Source organism: Scyliorhinus torazame, chromosome 7, assembly GCF_047496885.1.
Source record: "Scyliorhinus torazame isolate Kashiwa2021f chromosome 7, sScyTor2.1, whole genome shotgun sequence".
NCBI classification, from domain to species: domain Eukaryota; kingdom Metazoa; phylum Chordata; class Chondrichthyes; order Carcharhiniformes; family Scyliorhinidae; genus Scyliorhinus; species Scyliorhinus torazame.
Window position 1 is genome coordinate 309,742,031 of NC_092713.1, and position 22,807 is coordinate 309,764,837.

General features: G+C 50.1%; 1 protein-coding gene across 4 annotated transcripts in view; it reads left to right on the top strand.

Annotated features, from left to right (window-relative positions):
* The first annotated feature begins 910 nt into the window (after window positions 1-910).
* Window positions 911-22,807, top strand: part of LOC140427178 (histidine--tRNA ligase, cytoplasmic-like) — a 35,008-nt gene continuing 13,111 nt past the window's right edge. The window contains exons 1-8 of one of the 4 annotated variants that reach the window (XM_072512756.1): window positions 915-1,055; window positions 1,262-1,626; window positions 4,113-4,202; window positions 4,547-4,666; window positions 6,138-6,233; window positions 9,642-9,767; window positions 10,686-10,793; window positions 11,965-12,063. In XM_072512756.1, the coding sequence (XP_072368857.1) occupies window positions 1,516-1,626; window positions 4,113-4,202; window positions 4,547-4,666; window positions 6,138-6,233; window positions 9,642-9,767; window positions 10,686-10,793; window positions 11,965-12,063 (750 nt within the window). In that variant the 5' untranslated portion in view covers window positions 915-1,055; window positions 1,262-1,515. Of the gene's footprint in view, window positions 1,056-1,127; window positions 1,627-2,957; window positions 2,981-4,112; window positions 4,203-4,546; window positions 4,667-6,137; window positions 6,234-9,641; window positions 9,768-10,685; window positions 10,794-11,964; window positions 12,064-22,807 lie in introns of those variants that run through there. The other 3 variants (XM_072512757.1, XM_072512754.1, XM_072512758.1) reach the window with 3 other exon arrangements.

The window sequence follows — 22,807 nt, forward strand, 5'->3', positions numbered from 1 at the left end:
CACAGAAAGTTTTAAGTGCTGAAGTTGGACTTTAGGGCTGGGTCTCAGCATAAGCAGGATAGAAAGGGAAAGCTTGAAACTCCTAACTTTCCAATTACACCCAATTGGAACATGGATAATTTGTGTAAAATTGTTGGCAGTATGTACTTGTTATTTGGAACAGCTTAAAACAAACTTTCAGCTCTGCCCCCCCAATCTTCATCTGACTTTGGATCTTTCAATTTGCATCAGAAATGGATAAACCATGATGAATATGTTATGTACGTCAGGGTTGCAGTTTGAAGTGCAGGCTACTTCAGCTGCCGCAGCTGTTGTGACTTCTGCAGGACTCACTCCATTCTGCTGCCCTAGTACAGTCCTTTGTTTTAATAAAGTGCGATCAGAACTGCTGAAAATTCCATTGGAGCTGGGCAGTAAATGAAATAATTGTGCCGTATTATAGCCCAACTTTCATTCTCGTCCTGCTTAAAGATGGGGTGGAGCTGTAACTGGATGATGTAATGCTGGCTGAAGTTGCCTCAGGTACAAGAGAAATCATCACAGATCTGCTTGTGCTCTTCCATTTTTGTTAAAGCGCACAAGATGCTCTAAATGAAACTGGGGCACGCCTTTCTTAACTCACCAATACAAAAACAGATTAAACTTGTTCCCTAACAGTGTTGTTTGAGAAACGTGGGAAAATGTGAACGTGAATATCAGAGTCCGCACTCCATGTGCACAAGGGGCTGTTTAGCACAGGGCTAAATCGCTGGCTTTGAAAGCAGACCAAGGCAGGCCAGCAGCACGGGTTCAATTCCTGTAACAGCCTCCCGAACAGGCGCCGGAATGTGGCGACTGGGGGCTTTTCACAGTAACTTCACTGAAGCCTACTTGTGACAATTAGCGATTTTCATTTTCATGTGGAACTTGTTCAGAAGCAATAATGAAAGGAGAATTTATCAACTAACAGGATTGGAAGAACCTGCTGTTGATGAGTTGATTGTACCCACCAGCTTGCTATCAAGATATCAAATTCATGATGGTTGTAATGGTTTATTACTGCAGTTACTGAAATGGTAAGCACTTAACTTGTGTTTCTTGATTTTAATAACATGATACATGGGCTTGATTGTAACCATCTATAAGTCACGAAGGCCCTATGACTCGTAAGATGTTCTTCCAGATCTGTGTGTGATTTGAAATATCTGCTGTTCGATTTTGTTAATTATCATTGTTACTCCTCCCCACCATGCTTTGCTGCCACAATATACCACTGGCTTAGTGGTAATTGCTGACCAGTTTTCTCCTGTTCCTTCATGCATGATCCATGTGGACATTCCTTCCCATCATGATCTATCCTTTTTTGACCTGGCGAAATCTGCACTCTGGACGGAATCTGCGGCAATGAACATTTTAACGGGTGGATTTCAATGAGGCTTAAATGTTAACATTGCCTAACGGGACTTTGATGATTATTGGAATTGAACTGGACGCGTGGTGCACATTACCCACGTCTGCACTGAACTCAAAATCAAAATGAACAAATTTGGAACAATCGCTGCAAAATATTGGCCTCGATTTCTCTGCTGTCGGACTGGACTCTCCAATGTGGTTGTACGGGTGCTGTGCTCTCGGCCTAATGAACAGGTGCGTAACTTTTTTTAAAAGGTCATTTGTGTATATATACATTAAAAGAAAAACATTTTTAGCTTGTAGATTGACTGGTCAAGCATTTAGTTTTGTGGCCGGCATTTTAGTGCAAGCAGCTTCTAGTATTTATATAGTGCTGTTAAGAGTTGGGGATAAGAGTTGGGTTTTAAGGAGCATCAATAGGAGGAGAGCGGGATTTAAGGAGGGAATTCCAGAGCTCAGTACCCAAGCGACTGAAGACATGGCTCTCAACGGCTCAAGGTCCAGAATAAGATGGGCAGAGAGAGCTCTGGGGCTGGTGGCGATTGCACAGTCTATGAAAGAATGCAACATGTAGAGACTAGAAATTGCTGTCCAAGAACATTGACTTTAATATTTACAATAACTTTACAACAAAGAAACCCCCTGCTAAGTGTACTTTGCCACCTGATTTAAGAACAACTTTTATGCCTCCTGACGAAGAGTCTGTGACACAGTCTTTCTCCTCCATCTGAAGCCCTTCTTTTTAATATCCCAGACATTTAATGTCTTAATGAAAAAAACCTTCCTTTACCCCCAGCCACCTCTCACACCAGTCCATCTGTCTTTTGTTCTTAGATTTGTTACATCTTGTCTCCCAGCTTCAGTATAATACCCGGCACCTTCTGTATCTCTCTTTATCCAAGATGAAGAGCCAGACGGACTCGAAACAGTAACTCTGTGTTCTCCCTCCCTCCTGTGGCTTCCCGATCTGCTGAGCTTTTTCAACATCCTGTTTTGATTCAGAATCCAGTATCCGCAGTCTTTGCTTATTTCCATTTTCCAAAACTAGTCAGTTTTCCTCCCACTAAGGAACTCACTTAACGCGAAGCTAAGTAAAATCCACAATATTGTAGTCATGTTACTGAGATACTGGGAGCAGCCACACTCGCATCACAAAATCACACTAATTAAAAGCCTCGAGTCTAACAAGGAACCATAGCGTTCAGAGCTCTCTCATCTTCAGAACAAGACGTCAAAATCAGTTCATAGCTGCTTATCGGTTAGATTATCAGTCGAATGTCTGGGACTTTTTTTTGTTACAGTTCTCGATTAGTCAACGAGGACTGAGTGGCCAGCCAACAGAAGCTGAGCAAAATATGCTTTTTCGTTCAAATCTGCGATGCACGTGCCACTGCGTAGCCCAAAGTGGGACAATCAAATAACTTAAATCATTTCTGTGTGTTGCTATCTGCCACTGTTTCTCTCCATGCACAGGGTGGAAGGAAAATGGGAAGTTGTAACTGAATATGTTAAAAGTTACAGAATTCATCACCCATTCCACAGTCAGATAACCAAGTAATGCTTACTGTCAATACTCGCAATTGGCAAGGTACCTTGACAGCTTTTTATTTTATACGGCAATATTAATATTGCTTTTCAGTTGTTGGCATCAGTGAGACCTGCAAACTGACTGCCACAGATATCACCACTGTGTCTCTAATTTTAAATGCTGACTATCGGCAGGGGCACTGCAGGCTAGAACATCTGAGGAGTTGCAATCATCGTCAGATTACCTCTCCGTTCCTTTATACTTCCCCAGTATTTCTCACCCAGGCTCCATTCCCGGGCCTGGTGAAAAATGTGCTGCCTACCTGGTTCCTGAGGCCTTCCAGTGTAGGGGAGCTGTGTCAGGGGAAGGGAAGCTCTAGTTGCCATAAAGTGGGTAAGTTTAATGGTCCCAGCCACTTTGAGAGGCCAGGGAGAAGGGAAGTGTGTGAGGTAAGTGGGCGAGGGGTTAGTGTGATAGGGGTTCTGGTAGATGGGTGTGGGTGTAGGATGGGTGGGGTCAGTTGTGGGGTCAGGAGGGTCGTAGGCGAGTGGTCAGGGGTTATTCCGAGGTGGGGAGGGTTGTCGGGGGCTGGCCAGGGGATTAGGTGGTGTTGTCGGGTGGGTTGTCGGGGGCTGGCCAGGGGATTAGGTGGTGTTGTCGGGTGGGTCCAGTGGAGGGGCAGTACCATAGGTACCCAGAATTTCAAAGTGGTTTTAATACTTCCAACTTTTCCTGGGTAACTATCCTGCTAAGAGAGCTGGGACTATCCAATGTCTCTGATTTGGATGGTTCCCAGTGCAGGTGTGTGTGTGTGTGCGTGCGTGCGCGTGCGTGCGTGTGCGTGTGTGCGCGCGTGCGTGCGTGTGTGTGTGACCAGTGCACCCTCTGCCGCGTGTGGGACAGGTTGTGCTTGAAGGGTTGGGTAGATGTGTTGTGACAAAGTGTCTCAGTTTCACCGCAAACTCTCAACAATATGAGAATGATCATATCACCTGCCTTTGTGACGTTGATTGAGGATCGATATTGACCAGGACATTGAGGATAACCCCCCCTACGCCTCTTCTAAATATTGCCATAGGATCATTTACATTCACTCCAGATCATTGGCACATAGCATTTTTTTAATGAAGTTGTGCACTGGGTGAAGGGAAGACATTGTTAATGGTATTTTAAAATTATTTTTATTATTCAGATTTCAGAGGAGCTTGCAAAGTTGCTGGAACTAAAAGCTCAGCTTGGAACTAACGATGGGAAACCACAGTTCGTACTCAAAACACCCAAGGTATGTTCAGTATAATTGTAAGAAAAAGATTCTGGAAGTTCCACCAATATATAAATTGCCCTGTTTTTATGAAGCCGGATACCTTCAATAGCCAGATAGATCTTAAAGCAACTGTGTTTGTCTGCACAGAGGCAGCTGGAATGCTCCAGCTGGCAAAAAGCCATGCTATTTACCATCAACAAAAATGTTATTTGTATCAGTGACAGCAGTGGTATTGCAACTGTACGGAGATTATCCATTGTGGTAGAGGTGATTTTAAAAAAAAAAAAAAGAAAAATCTTTATTGCAGTGTTGCTGTAGGGGAGTGCTCCTTTTTGATCTCATGTTCGCTTCCAATTTTACAGGGAACCAGGGACTATAACCCGAAACAAATGGCTATCCGTGGGAAAGTCTTCAGCACCATCATTAACTGCTTTAAACGACATGGAGCTGAGACCATTGACACACCGGTATTTGAGCTGAAGGTAAGGCTTTGCCTTACCTGTGCCAAGATGAGGCTTTGCAACACCTGAATATTTTTCTATTTTGATTTGGGAAGATTGGGGTGGGGGGGGTGGGGGGGTGGTAAGTGGTCCTTTGACAGCACCGTGCTATTGCAAGGTTATTTAGCATGGTGGAAATATTTCAGCAAAGCGTTTGATAAGGTTCCCCACGGTAGGCTATTGCAAAAAATACGGAGGCTGGGAATTGAGGGTGATTTAGAGATGTGCATCAGAAATTGGCTAGCTGAAAGAAGACAGAGGGTGGTGGTTGATGGGAAATGTTCAGAATGGAGTACAGTCACAAGTGGAGTACCACAAGGATCTGTTCTGGGGCCGTTGCTGTTTGTCATTTTTATCAATGACCTAGAGGAAGGCGCAGAAGGGTGGGTGAGTAAATTTGCAGACGATACTAAAGTCGGTGGTGTTGTCGATAGAGTGGAAGGATGTAGCAGGTTACAGAGGGATATAGATAAGCTGCAGAGCTGGGCTGAGAGGTGGCAAATGGAGTTTAATGTAGAGAAGTGTGAGGTGATTCACTTTGGAAGGAATAACAGGAATGCGGAATATTTGGCTAATGGTAAAGTTCTTGAAAGTGTGGATGAGCAGAGGGATCTAGGTGTCCATGTACATAGATCCCTGAAAGTTGCCACCCAGGTTGATAGGGTTGTGAAGAAGGCCTATGGAGTGTTGGCCTTTATTGGTAGAGGGATTGAGTTCCGGAGTCGGGAGGTCATGTTGCAGCTGTACAGAATTCTGGTACGGCCGCATTTGGAGTATTGCGTACAGTTCTGGTCACCGCATTATAGGAAGGACGTGGAGGCTTTGGAGCGGGTGCAGAGGAGATTTACCAGGATGTTGCCTGGTATGGAGGGAAAATCTTATGAGGAAAGGCTGATGGACTTGAGGTTGTTTTCGTTGGAGAGAAGAAGGTTAAGAGGAGACTTAATAGAGGCATACAAAATGATCAGGGGGTTGGATAGGGTGGACAGTGAGAGCCTTCTCCCGCGGATGGATATGGCTGGCACGAGGGGACATAACTTTAAACTGAGGGGTAATAGGTATAGGACAGAGGTCAGAGGTAGGTTCTTCACGCAAAGAGTAGTGAGGCCGTGGAATGCCCTACCTGCTACAGTAGTGAACTCGCCAACATTGAGGGCATTTAAAAGTTTATTGGATAAACATATGGATGATAATGGCATAGTGTAGGTTAGATGGCTTTTGTTTCGGTGCAACATCGTGGGCCGAAGGGCCTGTACTGCGCTGTATTGTTCTATGTTCTATATCGGTATTACTGCACCACTGGATCATTTCACAATAAACTTCACCAGGCGAAAGTATTTTGTGAAATTTATTGCAGTGTATGTTACATTGATCCTCATTTCACTCACAAGACCCTTATATTCTTGGAAATGTATTTCTGAATTATCTTCTGTTGAATATTCCTGTTCTTCAGGAAACCCTGACCGGAAAATACGGTGAAGACTCCAAACTCATCTACGACTTAAAGGACCAGGGCGGCGAGCTGTTGTCTCTGCGTTATGACCTCACAGTATCCTTGGTCTGCCTGTGAGCTAAATTCAACAAAGAAAGCCAAATAAATTATATTTGTATCGTAATTCCACCACTCTGGATATCTCCAAGCACCTGACAGCCAATGAAGCACTTCTGAAGTATTATCGTTGTTGTGATGTAAGATTTGCAGCAGCCAATTTGTACACAGCACAGCAAACATAAATGTGACAACGGCCAAATAATCTGTTTGTGTGATATTAATCAATGGATCAATATTGGCCAGTCCACAAAACTAACTGCACGACCCACTTTCGAAGTAGTGGCATAGAATTTTTTACATTTGCCAAGCAGGCAAATGGGGCCTCAATTTAAGGTCTCATCAAACACTAGTGCAGCACTCCCTCAGTACTGTATCACAATGTCAGCCTTAATTTATTTGTGCTGAAGCCCTGGGGTGGAACTTGAACGTGGAACTTTGTGGCGCAGAGCGAGAGTGTTACCAACTGTGCCGGCTCTTGCACAACAGTGAAATAAACATATGCAATGTTTGAATAATTGCATTGTGTGTAGTAAGTGGACAATGTGTTGGATTTGTCACTCTGGCCTTTCATCCCTGGGAGCTGGGCCCCAATGCAGCTACAATAGATGAGGTGAAGATCTCTTTCCATTGAGCTAAGTGGATTGGGGTGGAAGGCATCAATCAGTCCAGCTCCAAAGCAGTGTGGGGTCGACAGTACAAAGCTGCCTCTAATTAGGTACCTTCATTTGGAGGTCACAGGATTTATAGTGTCGGAAGTGTGAGAGTTGCTGCCCTGAGTTTGGGGCTGGAATGTGCAATAGGGAATGCTTAATACTGTTGAAATGTAAAGTGTGGACTCCCCACTGCACAAAGGTCAGTAAGAAAATGCATTTGGGAATAAATTCAAGGAGAACAGATAAATATATATTTTAATTAATTTAGCGTACTCAATTATGTTTTTTTTCTAATTAAGGTGCTAAATTGCATGGTCAATCCACCTAGCCTGCACATCTTTGTGGGGGTGAGACCCCTGCAGACATGGGGAGAATGTGCAGACTCCACACATACAGTGATCCGGGGCCGGGATAAAATTTGTTGATGTATAGTTGGCTTGTTTTTTCAACTTTTAATTGACTCAGATTGTTAAAAACCCTAGTTTCGTAGCTATTTAAAATGTTTTTTTTTTCTCCTTTGGTGCTTGAATTAGAACTCAATGCCTGACTTGGATGTTTTTTTTGCTTTATTCACTGGACAGAAAATGATTATTGAGTATGATTGAGATAACGAGTGAGAGAAAATTGCAACTGGGTGCTCGTTAAGAAACCGATTTGCAAGATTCTGCTTACTGAGACCAACTAAAGTTAAGGAAGGGTGGTTCCGAGTCCAGAGGTGGCGATTTTTGGTATGCTGGAAAACCCAGGAGTCCAGGGGGTGAGAGAGGCTGATGTTTTGGCCTTAGCCCGGAGACCTAAAAACATAAGAACTAGAAGCAGGAGTAGGCCATCTGGCCCCTCGAGCCTGCTCCGCCATTCAATGAGATCATGGCTGATCTTTTGTGGACTCAGCTCCACTTTCCAGCCCGAACACCATAACCCTTAATCCCTTTATTCTTCAAAAATCTATCTATCTTTATCTTAAAACATTTAATGAAGGAGCCTCTACTGCTTCACTGGGCAAGGAATTCCATAGATTCACAACCCTTTGGGTGAAGAAGTTCCTCCTAAACTCAGTCCTAAATCTACTTCCCCTTATTTTGAGGCTATGCCCCCTAGTTCTGCTTTCACCCGCCAGTGGAAACAACCTGCCCGCATCTATCCTATCGATTCCCTTCATAATCTTATATGTTTCTATAAGATCCCCCCTCATCCTTCTAAATTCCAACGAGTACAGTCCCAGTCTACTCAACCTCTCCTCGTAATCCAACCCCTTCAGCTCTGGGATTAACCTAGTGAATCTCTTCTGCACACCCTCCCGTGCCAGTATGTCCTTTCTCAAGTAAGGAGACCAAAACTGAACACAATACCCCAGGTGTGGCCTCACTAACACTTTATACAATTGCAGCATAACCTCCCTAGTCTTAAACTCCATCCCTCTAGCAATGAAGGACAAAATTCCATTTGCCGCCTTAATCACCTGTTGCACCTGTAAACCAACTTTTTGCAACTCATGCACTAGCACACCCAGGTCTCTCTGCACAGCAGCATGTTTTAATATTTTATCATTTAAATAATAATCCCTTTTGCTGTTGTTCCTATGAAAATGGATAACCACACATTTGTCAACATTGTATTCGGATTGTATTCAACATTGAGACGGATCTTATTGGCATGGAGGGACTCGAAGCCCCCCAAATCGGTATTGGTCAACGACATGGCTGCGTTTCTCAGGCTTGAGAAGATCAAGTTCGTCCTGAGAGGATTGATGCTAGGGTTCTCCCGGAGGTGGCAACCTTTTATCGACATCTTTGGGGAAAATTAAGCTGTCAGCAGATATAAGGGAAAGAGGGAGGCATGGGGCGATGGTTGAGGTGAGAAATAGTGGGAAAGTGGGACTGTGTATGTAAACCACGAAGGCTGGGTTTGGTTGCTGTTAGGGCGGGTGTTATTTGTTTGTTTGTTTTTTCCTCTTGAAAATTGTTAAAATTATATATGCCGTAATAAAATATTTTCAAAAGTATGTGTGTGTATATATATATATATTAATATAGAGATTTGCTTCTTGGCCAAGAGGATGTTGCACTGTCTGCTTTGATATCAAGCCCCTTGCACAGAAAGTAGCAGGCATGATGAATAGACTGGCCTTGATATCCACAGAGTCTAAAAGGAACAATGATGGGGACACTGATATCTGACTGTACTGTTTACCTACTAGAAAGTTTGTGCATATGGATGCCAGGTGTGCAGTTGGGACACTGTTGAATAACTGTTCTAACTTTCACTTGTCAAAGCTCAAAATGAGGACAGGCCAATTGGGTTAATACTGGAGAAGTAGGGCGGCATGTGGCGCAGTGGATAGCACTGGGACTGCGGCGCTGAGGACCCGGGTTCGAATCCCGGTCCTGGGTCACTGTCCGTGTGGAGTTTTCACATTCTCACCATGTCTGTGTGGGTTTCAGCCCCCACAACCCAAAGATGTGCAGATTAGGTGGATTGGCCATGCTAAATTGCCCCTTAATTGGAAAAAAAAAATTGGATACTCTAAATTTTAAAAAAATACTGGAGAAGTATTGACAGCCAAGGAACCAGACCGCCACACATGTCCCAGTGTTCATGAAACGGGAATGAGGGAGATATTTAAAGCAGAGAATAAATGGGAGCATGACGGAAAGTAATTTTTCAATTCTGTCACCAGCATAAAAATGACCATAATATTTCAGGTAGAGCTGTTGTGTTATCATTCCTGTATTTGTCCTTGACCTTTTCTCAGGTTCCATTTGCCCGTTACTTAGCCATGAATAAAATTACCAACATTAAGAGATATCATATTGCGAAAGTATACAGAAGAGACAATCCAGCCATGACCCGGGGCCGTTACAGGGAGTTCTATCAGTGTGTGAGTATGTGTTGAGTTGGTGTTTTTGTCGAAGCATTCTGTTTGGAATCATTTTGCAATTGCTGAATATTAATGACCAAAACAAGAAAGGTACAAAAATCTGCAAGTTTATTGTGCAGTAAGCCGACATCACAAGGGTCCAGTGAATCTGTTGTGCTGGTATGGAGGTGCCATATTACAACGCTATTTGTTATCTATGATAAACTGATCTATACATAGCTTTTCACACTGGAGGGATTGTCTGATGTGAGCTTGGGGAATCCACAAAGTCATTGGTTTCTTTGTACTTGATGACGTACAGGTACGTTTTTGTTAATGTCTATTAAAAAATATTTCTGATTTTAATCAGTGTAGCTCACACTATCGTTTGGAGCTTTAGGGGTGAGGGTCACTGAGAATGCGTCATCATCGGTAGAGGGGTCTGAGGATGTTTGTACATATTGACGGAGTCTGGCAGTGAGTCACTGTTGAAAGGGATTCTGAGAACGACAAAGAATTCAAAAGGCCTTTGCTTTGTTTACAGAATTAATTGAAGTTAACAAATGTAATGACCTTTATCTGTTGATTTATTTAGCTTCTATTTAAATTTGTAGTTGAATCTGAAAGGTGTCAGTTGTCCAGTTGTGAGATTTTCTTTTGCCTGTTTGGAAGGATGGGAGTCCGCTTTGGAAATCCCATAGAAAGGTAGATTATTAATCTGAAAATATGTTATCCCACTCAGCTCAATCACCTGGTTCAGTTTTGTTTCTGTAGCATGGGCCTGCCTGAGGAAGCTGCATTTTCAATTAGAACGAGTGAAGATGTTCCATTTAAATGCTTTAAGTTGTAAAACCCTGCTGTCCTTTCTCCTTAGTTTATATTCAATGTTGCAATAGGCTACTGGTTCTAATTTGAATAAAAAATTATTTCTATTCTCAGGATTTTGATATTGCTGGCCAATATGATCCGATGATTCCCGATGCTGAATGCCTGAAAATTGTGCACGAGATCTTGAGCGAGCTGCAGTTGGGAGAGTTTCTAATTAAGGTAAATTGGGATTCCAGTGAGATTGCAACAGAAGGGAGGAAAAATCAGTGAAATGTTTTGGATACCGCAGCTGGATGCAACTGTTTTAATCTAAATCGAACATGGACATAATAGAACTGTGAAACCCCTGTCGGAGAGCACTGAACACAAAATACGTTTGAAATTGGAAAAAGAAAATTGTGAGATGGAGGAATAATTTTGAAAGCATGTGTCACAGTGAGACCCTCTACATTCACTGCTGAAGGAGCACTGTGTAGTTTCCAAGGGCAAGGCAGCACAAGTGGATAGCACTGTGGCTTCACAGCGCCAGGGTCCCAGGTTCGATTCCCCGCTGGGTCACTGTCTGTGCGGAGTCTGCACGTTCTCCCAGTGTCTGCGTGGGTTTTCTCCGGGTGCTCCGGTTTCCTCCCACAGTCCAAAGACGTGCAGGTTAGGTGGATTGGCCATGATAAATTGCCCTTAGTGACCAAAAAGGTTCGGAGGGGTTATTGGGTTACGGGGATAGGGTGGAAGTAAGGGCTTAAGTGGGTCGGTGCAGACTCGATGGGCCGAATGGCCTCCTTCTGCACTGTATGTTCCATTTCTAAGGCAGCTTTTTGCACTCACTATGCAGTTGTGCCGTCCCGTTTGTGCTTTTAGTATTAATACCATTCCAAATAAAGCAAATAACTCAATTTTGATCTTGGGTCAGCCTTCATCCCAGTGAACCACATGATTGTTCACTAACCATGACCCTTGAATAAGATTGAATATAATTTTATATTCATTTGAAGATTGATTACAAAAGTAGGGAGGTTATGCTTCGGATATACAGGTGAGACCACATCTAGAGTACAGACATGAAATTTGTCCTTCAACAGACAGGTTTTACCATTGTTCTGATGCTTCAGTGGGGCAGGTGACATGAGCCCTGACAGCTCCGGAGGTTTGTAATCCACGTTTATGTCAGTTACCCACAGAAAAGTAAATTGGGAATTTTTTCCCCCCTAACTTTGTTATCCTCCTCCCCCCGCGTTCCCCTTCATGCTGGTTGCATATTGATCACTTAAAACTGTGAAGGTGCAATTTTACACCAATTATAATGGCCTGTTGAAAAGATTGCAACTGTATCTTGCGAGAAATCTATTCTAATTCCAAGAACTTGTAACTATGTCCATTTGTCTCCATTCAGGTTAATGACAGGCGTGTCCTCGATGGGATGTTTGAAGTGTGCGGAGTGCCAGCTGATAAATTTCGGACAATCTGTTCTGCGGTGGATAAAATGGACAAGGTAATGGGGTTCATGGACCAGATTTCTTGGGCGGGATTCTCCACTCCCGCGCCGTCGCGAACGCTGTTGAGGTTCACGACGGTGCGAAACGGCCCCGATCCTGATCGATTCAGGCCCTGACAATGGGCCAGGATCGGGGCCGCGTCATCTACACGCGCCAGGCCTTGGCGCTGCCACATAGATGACGCGGCCGGCGCTGCATAACGGGCGTCATCCGCGCATGTGCGGGTTGGCCGGCGCCAACCCGCGCATGCGTGGTTGCCGTCCTCTCTAAGTCCGTCCCGCAAGAAGATGTCTGACGGATCTTGCGGGGCCGCGGAAGGAAGGAGGTCCTCCTTCAGAGAGGACGGCTCGATGATCGGTGGGCTCCGATCGCAGGCCACCCCACATTTGAGGTACCCCCCCGGTGCAGGATCGCCCCTCGCCCACCCGCAGGCCGCCCCCCCAGCGTTAACGCACCGTTCACGACGGCAGCGACCAGGTGTGGACGGCGCCGGGGGGAACCCGCCGTTTTGGCCTGGCCGCTCGGCCCACCCGGGCCTGAGAATAGCGGGGGTGCCGGAGAATCGCCATTCTGGGTGCCTGCGGCCCGCGAAACTCGACCGGGCCGTTCCCGCCGCTTGGGAGAATCACGGGAGGGCGACGGACCGGCGTCACGGGAAATTTTGGCAGCCCAGGCGATTCTCCCAACCGGCGCGGGAGTAGAGAATCTTGCCCCTTATCTTTTCATAGAGAATAGGTGAAAAGCGTAGCCCATTATTTTCCACATCTGTTCCAAGTCCTTGTCTAAAGCCACTGGTTTATGAACTTTTGTTTTCAGGAGTTTCAAGTTGATGAAAACAACTTGACTTCAAAACAGAAAATGCTGGGCATTCTCAGCGGGTCAGGCAACATCTGTGGTAGCAACGTCGTAGGATTAATATTTCAAGTCAATGACCATTCATCAGCTGTGTTTTGTACAGGTTCACCCGGGATGACGATAGTAGCCCTTGGTGAGGATAGTGAAAACCAGCCAGGGATCCAGTTCCTACTGCTGATAATCCAGTAGCAGCTAGAAGGTGCCTGTGTGTCTCTGTGTGTGTGTGTGTCTCTGTGTGTGTGTGTGTCTGTGTGTGTGTGTGTGTCTGTGTGTGTGTGTGTGTCTGTGTGTGTGTGTGTGTCTCTGTGTGTGTGTGTGTCTCTCTGTGTGTGTGTCTCTCTGTGTGTGTGTCTCTCTGTGTGTGTGTGTCTCTGTGTGTGTGTGTCTCTGTGTGTGTGTGTCTCTGTGTGTGTGTGTCTCTGTGTGTGTGTCTCTGTGTGTGTGTCTCTGTGTGTGTGTCTCTGTGTGTGTGTCTCTGTGTGTGTGTCTCTGTGTGTGTCTCTGTGTGTGCCTGTCTGTGTGTGTGTGTGTGTGTGTGTGTGTGTGTGTGTGTGTGTGTCTGTGTGTGTGTGTGTGTGTCTGTGTGTGTGTGTGTGCGTCTGTGTGTGTGTGTGTGCGTGTCTGTCTGTGTGTGTGCGTGTCTGTCTGTGTGTGTGCGCGCGTGTCTGTGTGTGCGCGCGTGTCTGTCTGTGTGTGCGCGTGTCTGTCTCTGTGTGTGCGCGTGTCTGTCTCTGTGTGTGCGTGTGTCTGTCTCTGTGTGTGCGCGTGTCTGTCTCTGTGCGCGTGTCTCTGCCTGTGCGTGTCTCTGCCTGTGCGTGTCTCTGCCTGTGCGCGTCTCTGCCTGTGCGCGTCTCTGCCTGTGCGCGTCTCTGCCTGTGCGCGTCTCTGCCTGTGCGCGTCTCTGCCTGTGCGCGTCTCTGCCTGTGCGCGTCTCTGCCTGTGCGCGTCTCTGCCTGTGCGCGTCTCTGCCTGTGCGCGTCTCTGCCTGTGCGCGTCTCTGCCTGTGCGCGTCTCTGCCTGTGCGCGTCTCTGCCTGTGCGCCTGTCTGTGCCTGTGCCCCTGTCTGTGCCTGTGCCCCTGTCTGTGCCTGTGCCTCTGTCTGTCTGTGCCTCTGTCTGTCTGTGCCTCTGTCTGTCTGTGCCTCTGTCTGTCTGTGCCTCTGTCTGTCTGTGCCTCTGTCTGTCTGTGCCTCTGTCTGTCTGTGTCTGTATGTCTCTGCGTGTGTCTGTATGTCTCTGCGTGTGTGTGTATGTCTCTGCGTGTGTGTGTATGTCTCTGCGTGTGTGTATGTCTCTGCGTGTGTGTATGTCTCTGCGTGTGTGTGTATGTCTCTGCGTGTGTCTGTGTGTGTCTCTGTCTGTGTGTGTGTCTCTGTCTGTGTGTGTGCCTCTGTCTGTGTGTGTGTATATGTGTGTGTGTGTGTATATGTGTGTGTGTGTGTGTGTGTATATGTGTCTGTCTGTGAGTGTGTGTCTCTCTGCGCGCGTGTCTCTCTGCCAGTGTGTGTCTGTCTCTGTGTGTCTCTCTGTCTGTGTGTGTCTCTCTGTCTGTGTGTGTCTCTCTGTCTGTGTGTGTCTCTCTGTCTGTGTGTGTCTCTCTGTCTGTGTGTGTCTCTTTGTGTGTGTCTCTCTGTCTGTGTGTGTGGCTGTCTGTGTGTGTGTGGCTGTCTGTGTGTGTGTGGCTGTCTGTGTGTGTGTGGCTGTCTGTGTGTGTGTGGCTGTCTGTGTGTGTGTGTGGCTGTCTGTGTGTGTGTGTGGCTGTCTGTGTGTGTGTGTGGCTGTCCGTGTGTGTGTGTGGCTGTCCGTGTGTGTGTGTGGCTGTCTGTGTGTGTGTGTGTGTGGCTGTCTGTGTGTGTGTGTGTGGCTGTCTGTGTGTGTGTGTGTGTGGCTGTCTGTCTGTGTGTGTGTGGCTGTCTGTCTGTGTGTGTGTGGCTGTCTGTCTGTGTGTGTGGCTGTGTGTGTGTGTGTGTGGCTGTGTGTCTGTGTGTGTGGCTGTGTGTCTGTGTGTGTGGCTGTGTGTCTGTGTGTGTGTGGCTGTCTGTGTGTGTGTGTGTGTGTGGCTGTCTGTGTGTGTGTGTGTGTGGCTGTCTATGTGTGTGTGTGTGTGGCTGTCTTATGTGTGTGTGTGTGTGGCTGTCTTATGTGTGTGTGTGTGTGGCTGTGTGTGTGTGTGTGTGGCTGTGTGTGTGTGTGTGTGTGGCTGTGTGTGTGTGTGTGTGTGGCTGTGTGTGTGTGTGTGTGGCTGTGTGTGTGTGTGTGTGTGGCTGTCTGTGGCTGTCTGTGTGGCTGTCTGTGTGGCTGTCTGTGTGGCTGTCTGTGTGGCTGTCTGTGTGGCTGTCTGTGTGGCTGTCTGTGTGGCTGTCTGTGTGGCTGTCTGTGTCTGTCTGTCTCTCTGTGCGTGTGTGTCTCTCTGTGCGTGTGTGTCTCTCTGTGCGTGTGTGTCTCTCTGTGCGTGTGTGTCTCTCTGTGCGTGTGTGTCTCTCTGTGCGCGTGTGTCTCTCTGTCTGTGCGTGTGTCTCTCTGTCTGTGCGTGTGTCTCTCTGTCTGTGTGTGTGTGTGTGTCCCTGGCGCTGTGAAGCCACGGTGCTAACCACTGTGCTACCGTGCTGCCCTTGAGGGTGCATTTATGAGTCAACCCATTGATGTGGGTCTAGAGTCACATGTAGGGCAGCAGATAACAAATGTTTTTCCTAAAACACGTTCGATGAGCCAGAAGGGTTTTTACAACAATCGGCAATGGTTTCTTCGTCTTTTAATTCCATTTTGTTTGCCACCAGCCATGGTTGGATTGGAGCCTGGGTCCCAGAACATTAGCCTGGGTCTCTGGATTAGTAGACTCACGGAAATACCACTAAGCCACCCTCCCCGTATTTGCATTATGCCAGTCAGAACCAATTCAAACAGAATAACAACACCTCGTTATTCTGACAACAAATTAATTTAAAAAAAAAAAAAAAAAATTAGAGTACCCAATTCTTTTTTTCCAATTAAGGGGCAAATTAGTGCGGCCAATCCACCTACGCTGCACATCTTTGGGTTGTAGGGGTGAGACCCACGCAGACACGGGGTGAATGTGCAAACTCCACATGGACAGTGACCCGGGATCGAACCCGGGTCCTCTGCGCCATGAGGCAGCAATGCTAACCACTGCGCCACAATGCTGACCCACAGATTAATTTATAGAACAAATATTGTGGCACTTAGCAATTGGCTGAATGTTGCTTTGACAACAAGTCTGAGGTTTGTTCTTGTCCTGAGATGTTGGGCCAATTTAAACTCTTGTGCATGTTGGTGGGTTTGAAAGAGTTAAAGCAGGGTGGTCAAACCTTTTCGCTTGGGGGGCACATTTGCACACTTTATAAAAAATTTAAATTTAGAGTACCCAATTCATTTTTTCTAATTAAAAGGCAATTTAGCGTGGCCAATCCACCTAGCCTGTACATCTTTGTGGGGATGAAACCCACGCAAACACGGGGCGAATGTGCAAACTCCACACGGACAGTGACCCAGAGCCGCGATCGAACCTGGGACCTCGGCGCCGTCAGGCAGCAGTGCTAACCCACTGCGCCACCGTGCGGCCCCCACATTTGCAGACTTTCCCACTCAATGAATCAATCATCAAATTTCCGAAAGATAAGGATTAACACAGAAATAAACTGAATTTCTAAAACGAAATTGAGGTTTTAAGGAAACAAACAGTTGCTGAGGAAAAGTATAGCACTCACACTCACTCTAACTCTCATTCCCATTCCCCCACACTCACTCACTCTTACCCCCCCACCACACACTCACTTACACTACTCCCACCCCACACACTCACTCGGACTCTCATTCCCAAACCCCCACACTCACTCACTCTGTCCCATGTACTCACTCACTCCCGCCCCCCCCCCACACATACACATTCATTCACTCACTTCCCCCTCACACATTCACTCTTTCCTGCCCTCCACTCACTCACTTACACTACTCCCACCCCACGCAGTCACGCACCTGCCCACCCCACACACACACTCACTTCCAACCCCACACATACACTTGCTCGCTCACTCTTCCACCCCCACACACTTACTCTCTCCCACCCACCCCACACACTCGTTCACTCTTTTCACACACTCTCATTTCCTCACACACACTCTTTCCCACACGCACACACTCGTTTCACCCACAATCACTTTGTCTCTTCCCCCACCCACGCTCACCCACTCACTCCCAACCCCACTCATTCACTCTTTCTCCCCCCCCGAACACACACTTTCTCCCCCCCCGAACACACACTTTCTCCCCCCCCGAACACACACTTTCTCCCCCCCCCCCGAACACACACTTTCTCCCCCCGAACACCCACTTTCTCCCCCCGAACACGCACTTTCTCCCCCCGAACACGCACTTTCTCCCCCCGAACACGCACTTTCTCCCCCCGAACACGCACTTTCTCCCCCCGAACACGCACTTTCTCCCCCCGAACACGCACTTTCTCCCCCCGAACACGCACTTTCTCCCCCCGAACACGCACTTTCTCCCCCCGAACACGCACTTTCTCCCCCCGAACACGCACTTTCTCCCCCCGAACACGCACTTTCTCCCCCCGAACACGCACTTTCTCCCCCCGAACACGCACTTTCTCCCCCCGAACACGCACTTTCTCCCCCCGAACACGCACTTTCTCCCCCCGAACACGCACTTTCTCCCCCCGAACACGCACTTTCTCCCCCCGAACACGCACTTTCTCCCCCCGAACACGCACTTTCTCCCCCCGAACACGCACTTTCTCCCCCCGAACACGCACTTTCTCCCCCCGAACACGCACTTTCTCCCCCCGAACACGCACTTTCTCCCCCCGAACACGCACTTTCTCCCCCCGAACACGCACTTTCTCCCCCCGAACACGCACTTTCTCCCCCCGAACACGCACTTTCTCCCCCCGAACACGCACTTTCTCCCCCCGAACACGCACTTTCTCCCCCCGAACACGCACTTTCTCCCCCCGAACACGCACTTTCTCCCCCCGAACACGCACTTTCTCCCCCCGAACACGCACTTTCTCCCCCCGAACACGCACTTTCTCCCCCCGAACACGCACTTTCTCCCCCCGAACACGCACTTTCTCCCCCCGAACACGCACTTTCTCCCCCCGAACACGCACTTTCTCCCCCCGAACACGCACTTTCTCCCCCCGAACACGCACTTTCTCCCCCCGAACACGCACTTTCTCCCCCCGAACACGCACTTTCTCCCCCCGAACACGCACTTTCTCCCCCCGAACACGCACTTTCTCCCCCCGAACACGCACTTTCTCCCCCCGAACACGCACTTTCTCCCCCCGAACACGCACTTTCTCCCCCCGAACACGCACTTTCTCCCCCCGAACACGCACTTTCTCCCCCCGAACACGCACTTTCTCCCCCCGAACACGCACTTTCTCCCCCCGAACACGCACTTTCTCCCCCCGAACACGCACTTTCTCCCCCCGAACACGCACTTTCTCCCCCCGAACACGCACTTTCTCCCCCCGAACACGCACTTTCTCCCCCCGAACACGCACTTTCTCCCCCCGAACACGCACTTTCTCCCCCCGAACACGCACTTTCTCCCCCCGAACACGCACTTTCTCCCCCCGAACACGCACTTTCTCCCCCCGAACACGCACTTTCTCCCCCCGAACACGCACTTCCTTCCCCCGCAACACGCACTTTCCCCCTTCCCCCGCAACACCACGCACTTTCCCCCTTCCCCCGCAACACGCACTTTCCCCCTTCCCCCGCAACACGCACTTTCCCCCTTCCCCCGCAACACGCACTTTCCCCCTTCCCCCGCAACACGCACTTTCCCCCTTCCCCCGCAACACGCACTTTCCCCCTTCCCCCGCAACACGCACTTTCCCCCTTCCCCCGCAACACGCACTTTCCCCCTTCCCCCGCAACACGCACTTTCCCCCTTCCCCCGCAACACGCACTTTCTCCCTTCCCCCGCAACACGCACTTCCCCCTTCCCCCGCAACACGCACTTTCCCCCTTCCCCCGCAACACGCACTTTCCCCCTTCCCCCGCAACACGCACTTTCCCCCTTCCCCCGCAACACGCACTTTCCCCCTTCCCCCGCAACACGCACTTTCCCCCTTCCCCCGCAACACGCACTTTCCCCCTTCCCCCGCAACACGCACTTTCCCCCTTCCCCCGCAACACGCACTTTCCCCCTTCCCCCGCAACACGCACTTTCCCCCTTCCCCCGCAACACGCACTTTCCCCCTTCCCCCGCAACACGCACTTTCCCCCGCAACGCGCACTTTCCCCCTTCCCCCGCAACGCGCTCTTTCTCCCTTCCCCCGCATCGCGCACTTTCTCCCTTCCCCCGCAACGCGCACTTTCTCCCTTCCCCTGCAACGCGCACTTTCTCCCTTACCCCGCAACGCGCACTTTCTCCCTTTCCCCGCAACGCGCACTTTCTCCCTTCCCCCGCAACGCGCACTTTCTCCCTTCCCCCGCAACGCGCACTTTCTCCCTTCCCCCGCAACGCGCACTTTCTCCCTTCCCCCGCAACGCGCACTTTCTCCCTTCCCCCGCAACGCGCACTTTCTCCCTTCCCCCGCAACGCGCACTTTCTCCCTTCCCCCGCAACGCGCACTTTCTCCCTTCCCCCGCAACGCGCACTTTCTCCCTTCCCCCGCAACGCGCACTTTCTCCCTTCCCCCGCAACGCGCACTTTCTCCCTTCCCCCGCAACGCGCACTTTCTCCCTTCCCCCGCAACGCGCACTTTCTCCCTTCCCCCGCAACGCGCACTTTCTCCCTTCCCCCGCAACGCGCACTTTCTCCCTTCCCCCGCAACGCGCACTTTCTCCCTTCCCCCGCAACGCGCACTTTCTCCCTTCCCCCGCAACGCGCACTTTCTCCCTTCCCCCGCAACGCGCACTTTCTCCCTTCCCCCGCAACGCGCACTTTCTCCCTTCCCCCGCAACGCGCACTTTCTCCCTTCCCCCGCAACGCGCACTTTCTCCCTTCCCCCGCAACGCGCACTTTCTCCCTTCCCCCGCAACGCGCACTTTCTCCCTTCCCCCGCAACGCGCACTTTCTCCCTTCCCCCGCAACGCGCACTTTCTCCCTTCCCCCGCAACGCGCACTTTCTCCCTTCCCCCGCAACGCGCACTTTCTCCCTCCCCCGCAACGCGCACTTTCTCCCTTCCCCCGCAACGCGCACTTTCTCCCTTCCCCCGCAACGCGCACTTTCTCCCTTCCCCCGCAACGCGCACTTTCTCCCTTCCCCCGCAACGCGCACTTTCTCCCTTCCCCCGCAACGCGCACTTTCTCCCTTCCCCCGCAACGCGCACTTTCTCCCTTCCCCCGCAACGCGCACTTTCTCCCTTCCCCGCAACGCGCACTTTCTCCCTTCCCCCGCAACGCGCACTTTCTCCCTTCCCCCGCAACGCGCACTTTCTCCCTTCCCCCGCAACGCGCACTTTCTCCCTTCCCCCGCAACGCGCACTTTCTCCCTTCCCCCGCAACGCGCACTTTCTCCCTTCCCCCGCAACGCGCACTTTCTCCCTTCCCCCGCAACGCGCACTTTCTCCCTTCCCCCGCAACGCGCACTTTCTCCCTTCCCCCGCAACGCGCACTTTCTCCCTTCCCCCGCAACGCGCACTTTCTCCCTTCCCCCGCAACGCGCACTTTCTCCCTTCCCCCGCAACGCGCACTTTCTCCCTTCCCCCGCAACGCGCACTTTCTCCCTTCCCCCGCAACGCGCACTTTCTCCCTTCCCCCGCAACGCGCACTTTCTCCCTTCCCCCGCAACGCGCACTTTCTCCCTTCCCCCGCAACGCGCACTTTCTCCCTCCTCCTGCAACGCGCACTTTCTCCCGCCTCCACCCCCCCCCCCCCCACACGCACTTTCTCCCTTCCCCCCCCCACACGCATTTTCTTCCCCCCCCCCCACCGGACACACACTTTCTCTCCCCCCCCCCCCCCCCGAACACACACTTTCTCTCTCTCTCCCCCCTCCCCCCCAGAACACACTCTTTCTCTCCCCCCCACCCGAACACACACTTTCTCTCCCCCCCCCCCCCCCGAACACACACTTTCTCCCCCCCCCCCCCCCGAACAACCACTTTCTCCCCCCCCCCCCCCTCCCGAACACACACTTTCTCCCCCCGAACACACACTTTCTCCTCCCCCCCCCCCCCCCGAACACACACTTTCTCCCCCCCCGAACACACACTTTCTCCCCCCCGAACACACACGTTCTCCCCCCCCCCGAACACACACTTTCTCCTCCCCCCCCCCCCCCGAACACACACTTTCTCTCTCCCCCCCCCCGAACACACACTTTCTCTCTCCCCCCGAACACACACTTTCTTTCCCCCCCCCACCCGAACACACACTTTCTCTCTCCTCCTCCCCCCCACCCGAACACACTTTCTCTCCCCCCCCACCCGAACACACACTTTCTCTCCCCCCCGAACATACACTTTCTCTCTCCCCCCCCCCCCCCGAACACACACTTTCTTCCCCCCCCCCCGAACACACACTTTCTGTCTCCTCCCCCCCCCCCCCACCCGAACACACTTTCTCTTCCCCCCCCCCGAACACACACTTTCTCTCCCCCCCGAACATACACTTTCTCTCCCCCCCCGAACACACACTTTCTCCCCCCCCCGAACACACACTTTCTCCCCCCCCCCGAACACACTTTCTTCCCCCCCCCCCCCGAACACACTTTCTCCCCCCCCCCCCGAACACACTTTCTCCCCCCCCCCCCCGAACTCACTTTCTCCCCCCCCGAACACACTTTCTCCCCCCCCCGGAACACACTTTCTCCCCCCCCCCGAACACACTTTCTCCCCCCCTGAACAAACACTTCCCCCCCCCCACCCGAACACACAGACTCTTACCCCACTCCTGCACGCGCACTCTCTTCCCCCCCCCCCCCACACACTGACACTCTCCTTCTCGCGTTCCCTCTCCTCCCACTCATTCGCTCCGTCGTGCGCACTTGCCACCCTGCACGCACGTGCCCTTCCCCAAGCGCGCGCACCCCCCCCCTCTTTCCGATCCCACACTCGCTCACTTACTCTACTCACTCCGATACACTCACCATGGCGATTTTCCTTCCCGCGACCAGCCAAACCATTCACCAGTGCGTGTTCGCTGCTCCTCCAATCAAACGCTGCTTCACTCCCTCATTTCCTGCTAACAGGCCCACTCGTCCACCTATCAAAAGCCAAAGCGGGAGAGAACTGGCCTGTGATTGGAGCATCAGCTCCAAGAACAATAATCTATTGAAACTCACTTGATTGACCGGGATTTTGAAAACTTGTGCCCAGGGGCTGTGTAGAGGAGATATGTGGGCCGCACTTTGGACCAGCCTGAATTAAAATCTCAGCTGTTAACAGTGCTTGGCTCTGTCTTCATGCTTGCTGCCTGACTTGAGTATCTCCAACATTTTCTGTTATTTCAGATTTTCAGTATCTGCAGTTTGCAGGAGTCTTTTCTGTTTCTTGGGCACAGGCTGATTTTTTTGAAGCTGGTAATAGTAAAGCTACTCCGGGAAGTCCTTCTCTCTAAGCGCTACATGTGTGAGGCCTAGCAGCTGGCGTCCCTTTTAAGATACTGCCAGTGCGTGGCCTTGTAACAGTAATGAAAAGTTTTGGGAAAAAAGTCAAAAGTCGCGTGCATTGAAATGCGTAATGAAATGTAGAGGAGATATTGGCTGAGTTTTGGGAAAGGTTTAGTGATATTTTTCTTCATGGCTGCAAGTTGGGGGAGAGAGTGTTTGTTGGGTTGCAGTTCTTTGAGGTTTTATTTGAAAATGCTTCTTCGTAACGATGTTTCGAAGCAGTCTCCTGAACTGTTTCTGTTCATTTGTACACTTGTGCTTTGGTAACAAGAATGAAGG